Source organism: Geospiza fortis, unplaced genomic scaffold, assembly GCF_000277835.1.
Source record: "Geospiza fortis unplaced genomic scaffold, GeoFor_1.0 scaffold237, whole genome shotgun sequence".
Classification (NCBI taxonomy): Eukaryota; Metazoa; Chordata; class Aves; order Passeriformes; family Thraupidae; genus Geospiza; species Geospiza fortis.
In genome coordinates, this window is record NW_005054319.1 from 918,004 (window position 1) to 927,170 (window position 9,167).

Here is a 9,167-nt window from a genome sequence, read left to right on the forward strand (position 1 = left end):
AAGGTGGTGATAAAAAGGTAGAGATGAAGTATGAGTGCAGGATTGTGGATTTTCTTACTCATTTGTCACAAAAAGATCCAAAGTCTTTGATTGAAAAGAACCATTTTAAGGGCAGCAGTCCTGGGCACGACTTTGGATTTCTGCTAGGATTAGAAACCTGCACTTAGCTTAACAGTTGTCAAGATCGTTGGTTCTGGGACCTCCACATCTGAGAAGTTATGCACTCCAGCCTGCAAAGCAAAAGGCTGGTATGTGATCTGAAGCTCAAGTTTCCTCCTCAAGCTCTCAGTGTGGCAAAACAAACTGCTGCTCTCCAGATAATCAGAAATCAGAACTGTTTCACATTCAGTTATGCAGTGACTAATTTCAACATGTCACAAAAAGTGATGCTCTTAATTTTTTCATCAAGAATCAATTGTTCAGCTTGGATTTCCAGCTCCTAGGGTGATAGAGATTAGAAAGTATCGCCAAGGTGACCGATTTCCATATACCCTCATCTTTCCATCAACTCCTAAAGAGGCATTAGCAATGTCCCTGAATAACCTTGCAGACTGAGAGCCTGGTGTACAGCATGATAAAACTGGCAAGTGGCAATTCCCAGTGCCCAGGTTTGTAATGCAGGAAGTCAGATATTTGGATTGCACTCAAGCATCCTCAACCACCTACCTAAAGGAAGGGTGTAAAATGATAATTTACAGAAAGCAGAGAAAACATATGAGCCCACAGAGAGGTAAGACAGCAGTTCCTCTTGACATTGAGGATTGTTCTTTTGACAGATCATCAGTTCCTTAAATTGTCCCCTTCTCTGCATGTTTTAGGTGAAACTGGGGCTCTGAATGCACCAAGAAATCCATGAAACTGGAGAGGAAGCCACAGGAAGGAACAAACTGACTCCTGCTGTACTGAGGAATGAGCTGTTGTGCCTTAAGTCTGTCTGGCAACACCAGAGGTGGAACTAAGTCCTGTAAATCAATCCCTCCATCTCAGCCTTCTTTGTCACTCAGCTCTTTCAGCAGGCAAACACCTGAGTGTCAAACCCCTTTGTGCAAACTGCAGCAGCACTTTGTCAGCAGCTCTGGGGAGAGGGGGCAAACACCTGAGTGTAAAACCCCTCTGTGCAAACTGCACTTTGTCAGCAGCTCTGGGGAGAGGGAATGGTTAAGAACACCATGGGGCTGAGAAGTATTTGACTTACTGTTCTCAGAGAGCTCCACCACGTAGTAGAGCACGGGGCTGTTGCCGTCGAAGGGGCGCACCCAGGAGAGCACCACGCTGCGGCTGTAGGAGGAGTTCAGCGTGGCCACCAGGTTCTGAGGGGAGTGAGGCAGCTCTCTGCAGAGGAAAAGGGTGAGAGAGGGGGGGAAAAATAAACCAGCATAGAAAAATTAATCTATATTTCATTCAGCTCCAGTCTTACAGGCAGTTAAAGGCAGGCGACATCAGCCCCGTGTGATGATGGATATAAAACCACCGGCAGCTATTGTACAATTACATAAGTGAAAGACGTCTCAGAATTCTTCACAATTTTATCCTGTTTGGGGGGGGGAAATAAAAATTATGCTGAAAGTCCCAAGGCTGATGGATAGAACAGCTAATGGACATGTCGCTAAATGTGGCAAAAAAGCCAATTTTCATCCTGTTTTTGACTGAGCAAGTTGGTCAATAAATTTCCTCTCTCACTTTTTCTCCCGTCTTACAATGATGTCCTACAATGTGACAGCAGTGATATGTATAAACAGTAAAACACATGGGAGATATGATTTAACATGGAATTTTTCATACTCAAGGAAGCAGAAGACATTGACACTATCCACACAGAGCGACTAATCAAAATTACCATATGTATTCTTAGGCTACAGAACAGCTTGATTTACTCACGGATTCAGGCTTATCCTGTCATGGGTAGAATCCTTCCTCCCTATAATAAGGATTTTTTTGGAAGCACCCAACCAGAAAATGTAGTGAAAATGCCTGCAGAAACCCCATGGAAATACAACATAAAACATTTCAAAAACAAAAATAAAACAGCAGCTCAATTAAAATGTGTAATTTCTACACATAAAGGAAATTTGTGGAAAAACATTTCATTTGTACTCATTGGCTGAAAGTGGGAGCTGCATGGTGAAGTGAGAACACTAAATTCTACTGCAACACTTAAATGCTGATGTGTTTTAAGAGATAAAAGGGCTTTAGCATTATACTTAAGCATGATTTTTGCTCTTTATCATCCTGATTCCTAAGGAGAACAAGGATTTTGGAGTGAAGGAAAAGCAGGGAGGGACATTTTTTACCCATTCAATCTGCCTTCCTCCTCAGGAAGGCTGAGAGTGACCCTTCCACAGCTCAGGCCAGAGCAGAAAGCCACGAGGGCACTCACATGCTCAAATTAAAAATGCAGCAATTCCTGCTTGTGATGTATTTTGCCACTGAAGGCTCAGAGTTATTTAAAAACCGCAACTCCTCAGCCACTCACCAAAATAAATACAGGCTCTGGCTCCAAGCCAGAACAATAAATATGTCCTGGATTTCTGTTTCTACTGAAGATTGAGGAACATATGGAGAGTCAGACAATAGTTTTATTATTTTTCTGTTAAGCCGCGAATGCTTTTGTTTATGCGTTTCTGATGGATACACACTGTGGAGTTAGCACCAAAAAAAAAAATTGCTGGAAGAGCCAAAGAGTGGCAAGAAAAACACACAGCTAATGAGGCACCAGAAGCAGAAGGCACTTCCCTGCCCACCTCTCTCCAGGCAAGAGGGGTTGATATTTCCTAAGGCTAAACCTGAGACTCAAAGCCTTGTCTCATCTCATTTGACTTTAAACGCAGAACCAAATTAGCAGCACGGTGACCCCAGGCTCTTTTTGTAGTAAACATGGAATGACACCTCAGGGTGTGATTCAGATCTCAACTTCATTAAATTGTTTGCTTGAGATGCCTTGATGGTGAGGAGTTTAAGCTGGCTGTTCTCACCCCTTTCTGGGCGTGCACTGACAGCTCAGACATGGCCACTGTGGGGCTAAAACAAACATCAGGCACAGCAAGGATCACGTGTGGGCCCAAAGGGAGTAAATTTTGAACAGAGCACTGTGAAATTTTGGATAAACACGTTTAGGAAAGAGGGGGGACCTGGAAACAAAGCAGGAGGGCAGCTGACCTGGGAGACAGAGTGTGGCTGTCACCGGGAAGTGTGGGGGTGTAAGATATGGCCATTTACCCAGGGACTACAGGAGTGTGCTGCTTAATTTTGAATGAAACATTAAATTATAATAAACATTAAACCTCCACCACAATTTATCATTATGTCCTAGGCAAGCTGGTTGGAAAAGTTTTTGTGATTAAGCTGGCAAAGGTAATTACTGAAGGGAAGAGTGAAACGTCTTGTTGCTACATGGCTCGCACAAGTCCCAGTCCCCACGTCATTTATCACCAGTCCCTGTGGGGAAGAGCTCAGAGAGGGGCTGTGGCTCCAGCTCCTCCTGGAAGATGACGGCCACAGAAGCAGCAGTGTGGGAGGAATGGCTGAGGGGGAGCTCACAGCAGGTTTTTCCCATGTGTCTGATTTTCTGGGCAGCCAATGAGCACTCCTTGTATATATTATGGGTATTTTCAAGGTGTGCAATTGCTACTCTTGATGTCCCATACATTAGAAGGGCTCAATTAACAGCTCACTTGAAGACAGCGACTACACAATTAAGAAACACTTAAAACTTGGTCTCTTCTTCCAAGGGAACAAGACTCAGAAGACTTGAAAAATAGTTTTCCTGTTTTTCCGTGTTTTCCCCATTTTTAAATGCACAGACTGGGTTAAAACCTGAGGTTTTGTTTGCTTAGGATTTGGGTTGAGTAGCTTTTTCTCTCAGATTGACAAGGACAATCAGCAGCAGCACAAGGGAAATGGGCACTTTCTGTTCAGACAGAGATTGAGTAGCGTGAGCTGCTGCCTCCATCCAGGACACCCCATCCACAAATATCACAAATATTGGGTTTGTCTTTACCCAAACGTGTCCACGCTGAGCAGCAACAGATGGTGCTCACAGATTTAAACCCCTCAAGGCAGACAGAACAAGTGCCTAAGAAACACACCTGGACAGAAATGAATATTTAAAGCTACAGACATTTCAGCACAGGAGTGTACCTCTCTCATTGCAGTATGCAAAAGCAGAGATTAAAAAGTAGTAATTTCTACTTGAGCATGCACTTACACTTTGTCTCCTTCTCATTTGCTACCACATACCCTGTGGAAGGGATGATAAATGAGACCTGTACCACCATCATGAATATTCATGTACCCCAAAGAGATCATTGCTTCTATTTTTCCTTTAAGAGGATTACTTTTCCTTGCTTCCAACACCCAAGAAATGATTGCAGAGCATTCTAATTTCAACCCTTTCTCAGGGTGAGGAGGACCTCAGACTAGAACTGGTCAGCACCAAGAAAGTGGATGAGGTTTTGAGCAATAACACCCAGAGCACTGAACAGACCCTGACCAGACATGCAAAGTGTAATTCCATCATTATCTTTCTTTTGTTCACTGCAGCCCCAACAGGAAATATATGGAAGTTTTTCAGTACAGAATATCTTAAAACCTCATTTTTCTAATGCTGAAGAGTTGCATGGAGGCAAGTTTCCTTATATTATGTGATAGCAAAATATGTGCATGGACACTTTAAAATCTGTAATTGATAGATAACCCCAGGGTTAATGGCATTGCCACCAAGGTGACCTGAGGGAACTCTGACAAAGCAATTAAAGTAGTGCATTTGCAAGAAAAGAACATGAAGTCATTGTGACAATCTGGGAGAGAAATATTAGCCAGTTGCAGATGATACATGCTCAAAACAGAAACCCTAATGTTTTGAGTCAGCTCATCACTGCCAGAGGGCAGCTGAAAAATTCACTCAGCAAACACATAGAGTGTTTTATAAAATTAGCTAAAAGCAGACTATTTGCTAAGAAAAATAAACCAGACACGGTTTGGAGAGACTTCTGAGAAAAATGGTCCAACAGCAGGTAATTAGAGAGACTGTGACTGAAGAGGGGATTACTAAAAAGGCACAGGAGATTAAACAAGTTTTCTTGTCAGTTTCTGAAAAGCCCGGCTCCAATTTTCTAATGGACTCCCTAAGTCAGGTCCAGCAGGCAGGGGCTGCTCAGGAGCAGGTGGTTCATCTGCCAGGGCTGATAACAGCGCTGGGCTGAGGCAGGGAGGGAATGCAGCACGCAGCCCTGATGGCTCTGCTCCTAAAAGTTTATCACGGTTTAAATTAACAAACGTGGCAACTGTTGCTCAGGACTTTGCAGTTTCTCTTGCAAAAGAATCCTCTCCAATTCCTGCAAGGCAGCCCTGAGTTTTGAGGCTCTCTGTCTCTCACAGGTCTGTAACACGGGGAATTTTTGGAATTAAAGGGTTGCTGAGTTCCAGAGTGCACAGATTTATTTCCCATTTCAATCTGTTCAGATCTGGAGATGACTTGGGAAAGAGGTTTGAATTTTATGCTTTCTTTTTGCTGAAAACACCTACATTCCTGCTATACCTTCAATGACAGACACAATGGCATTTATTTCCAAATGCATTTCTGGGAGATATTTCTCCTTTGAGTACCAAGTGCACTCAGACTCAGCAGTGAACCTTGAGTCTTGGATGACATCTCAATAGAGAGCTTGGAAAAATAAAGAGAAGCCTTCTTTCCAGCGAGGAAGGAATAATATATTTTCAGGTTTGACATTCCTTCTGCTTTCTCTCCCTGGAGAAAGGAGAAGAGATGGGCAATTGGAACCAAGGGATGTGGGATCTGTATCAAGTTATATTTGTAATTGGACATCCTTTTTATCACTTACCCTGCATTTGTCACACCGATTTTAATTTCAGCAATAATTTTTTTATAGGATGTATTGGGAAGAAATTGGAAGAAGTGGCAATTATAAATAGTCCAGTAAAAAGGGTATCCAAATTCATGGATAGATGGCTGACAAAGGCAATACTCTGCATTCCTGGCAACCCACTGAGGTTTATTATAAGTGGTTAGCTCCCCTCTCCTGCTTTTGAAGAAGACAGAACAATAATAGCTTTTTCTCTGATGAAAGGGAACTGAAAGGAGATGAACTTGCTGCCAGGAATAAATTGCCTATTTTTGTATTACATTGTCCTTCCCATATATTTTGCATAGAAAAAGAGCCTAAAAGATTTTACTATATGTTGTGACATAACAGAGGCTTGTAGAGGGCTTTGATTTTCCAACAATGCAGCATTACCATACTTTGCAGTCACATTCATACAACAAAGAGATCCTCTAGCTCGGGCTGCAGACAGGCTGATATTGAGCAGTGGGTATCATCAGGCACAGAGAGTGGTAATTCTGCATATTTTATACATCCTGAGAATCCTCAGGATACTTTGAGCTGGAATCAGCACAGTTTCCCATCAGGTGAGTGATACATGGTGATAACTCAGCTTTTGCAGCTTTAGGAACAAGCCTTTTTTCCTCTGTATGTATTTCAGGCTAGTGTTTACAGGACTATAAAGTAAGCTAAATGAAGCTGGGATGTTTCATAACATGCAATTACTTTCAGGATCAAACTCTGTGACTTGCAGGGATGCAAGAGAAGCGGGGGGCTCATCATCAAATGTTTCTGATATGCAGTCGAGAAATTCTACCAGGAGAAAAACAAAGTCAGTGTAAAATTAAAATCTATCTCTTGCAGAATAGAAACATCACTCGCAAATGTTTTACCTCATGCAAATCAAATCAAGTGATGTACATGGAGAATAAACACATTTAGAGAGAAGACAAATGAATGAATAGAGTATCTTGACTAGCGATTAGTTTCTGTGCCCAAGTACCATCAGTGCAAAATTGATGAGCAAGGTAACCTTTGGCTGCACTTTAGCAAGTTCTTCATTAGTTTTCTGGCTTTCCTTTGCAAATATTTTATTTCTTCTTTCATACTGAGGAAGATGATCCATCCTGTCTGCAGCACCAATGTCTCTGTGCCGTGCTATCCATGCAGGTTCTTCCAGCAAGGAACACAACCTTTGTCCCTGACCCAGCCTGACTTCCAGCAAGGGCAGGCAAAGGAAGAGAGAGTTTTCTTTCCTTCTTTTCAGAGATTTGGAAACTGGAACACTCAGAGATTAAATAATTGAATCAGTTTGAACAGAAATCAGTAAAAACTTATCTGTGCCTTTGGTAATTCCTCTTGATGGGCATAGAGGCGAAGGAGGAACATGCTGCTTCCTGGGGTGGAAAAAGTGGGGAGAGATTTGGAGTTGTCAGGCAAGGCTGTGTGGGACACAGTTATCCATTGGTGGCTGCCCCAGTCTGTAAGTGGTTGAGAGGCCTCCTTTGAACATTTGTCTGCCATTAGTGCTGCTCAAGGCACTGAAGTGTAAGTGCTCATCGATGGGAATGTGCATGCCCTGTTTGGTAATGCTCTGCAAGAGGGAATTATCCAGGAGAACAGGGAATGTTATAGATCTGTCATTCCTATACAAGCTGGAATTTAATTTAAGCTTTACTTCAGACATTTCCTTTCCACATATTTTCTTCTTCATTTCACTCCTGTTGTATCGCGTATCTCTCTTCCTTGCAGATCTGTGCTGCTGAGCCAAACGATAATGATGAAAGCTGCAAGGAAATGCAATGTTTTCTGGCAGTATTGCACTACCTGCAGCCCTGCTTTGAAATGAAATGTCACAATTCAAGGTATTATTGAGTGACTTATCAGTTACTTGACTCCTCTGAAAGAGTGGGTCCGATAGATTCCTTTAATTCCTCCAGGAAAAACAGGAGATGGGCAATCAGCAACAGAACATCAAAGGAAGTAGAGAGGCAGGATTAAGAGGCACTCCCAGTGCATGGAGAGCCAGCCAGCACAGCTGGAACAGCTGGGGTGCCCCAGCAGGGCACACAGGATGAGCCTCTCCCAGCCAACTTCTAGCCCAGATTTTATGGACCATAAAAGAAGCTCCTCACTGGGGAACTGCAAGTAAATCCAATTCCCTGTGCTGTACTGAGCAGCTTTTGCTATTCAGCATTAGGAATCTGTCCTGCTACTGAAGTGTTTAGCACATATTTATAGCTTTGTTTCAAAGTCCAAGCTGTAACATTCTTTTCAGTCTTCACTCTGCCCTCCATTCAAAAACCACCTCAGAGAAGAGCAAGCGTGGTTATGTAGCTGCAATATATTCTGAATTGTCTCCTGCTCTTGGATTCCAACCAGCAGCAAAATGCACTCCGGGAGGAGAGCTGAGGAGTGCTTAATTAGAAAAAGAATGTATGACCGCTCTCGGAAAATGGGCATCTGATGGAGCCTTGGCACTGTCAGAATGATGCTGTATCAAAGAGCCCTCTGCACAGCAAATCTCAGAGGTGAACTCATTACACTGCCAACCACACAATTGCCATCTTCTCAGAGACATCAGGCATGACCAGCAGAAACAGATGCAATTTTAGTTGAATTAAAGCGTGCTTACTACTCGAGCAAATAAATAAATAAATAACTCTACATAAAACATTACCTTCTTTTTTTTCTTTCATTTGATCTGCTCCACACATGTACCAAACCCACAGCTGTTGCTTTTAGTGATAAAAATAAAATGGAAGTGCACTTCACCCCAGTGAAATGACAGAAATAGAAAATATGGAACCATGTAATGACATTTCTATAATCCTTTTCCAGAGCAGAATGGCACTTTAAACATTTTTTTTGTTTTCATTTTTAAAGATCCATAGGAATAAAGAAAGTCATACATAAAACTATTTTTTTTCCTGAAAAATGATGTATAAAGAGAATGCAAGAGTAAGCAATGCCCATCCAGGGAGCAGCTATTCTGATAAATGTTTAACAGAGAAAAAATACTAAAAGGAAGAAAACATTTTCTTGTGTTCAAACTTTGGCATCACAGCACAGCACTTTAAGGGCTTTAAGGGAAAGCCCTACAGCATGGGGTAATAGAAGGATCCAGGTTTAAAGGAACTTTAGGAGGTCTCTAGTCCAAACTCTTGCTCAATGCAGGCTCAGCCCTGAGATCAGAGCATTTCAAAGCAATTTCATTAGCAGTGAACCAGCCTTAATTTCCCTTAAAAAAAAACCCCACACCAAAAAATCAGAGCTGTTGACTCTCCACAACATCTGGAATGAAATGTTAGAAAAATACCTGAGGGT

General features: G+C 42.3%; 1 protein-coding gene across 1 annotated transcript in view; it reads right to left on the reverse strand.

Moving 5' to 3' along the window:
* SDK1 (sidekick cell adhesion molecule 1) overlaps positions 1 to 9,167 on the reverse strand; it is a 387,816-nt gene that overhangs the window by 128,967 nt on the left and 249,682 nt on the right. The window contains exons 14-15 of the mRNA XM_005420447.3: positions 1,493 to 1,507; positions 1,196 to 1,332 (exon numbers count right to left, since the gene is read on the reverse strand). Of these exons, the coding sequence (XP_005420504.2) occupies positions 1,196 to 1,332; positions 1,493 to 1,507 (152 nt within the window). The remainder of the gene's footprint in view (positions 1 to 1,195; positions 1,333 to 1,492; positions 1,508 to 9,167) is intronic.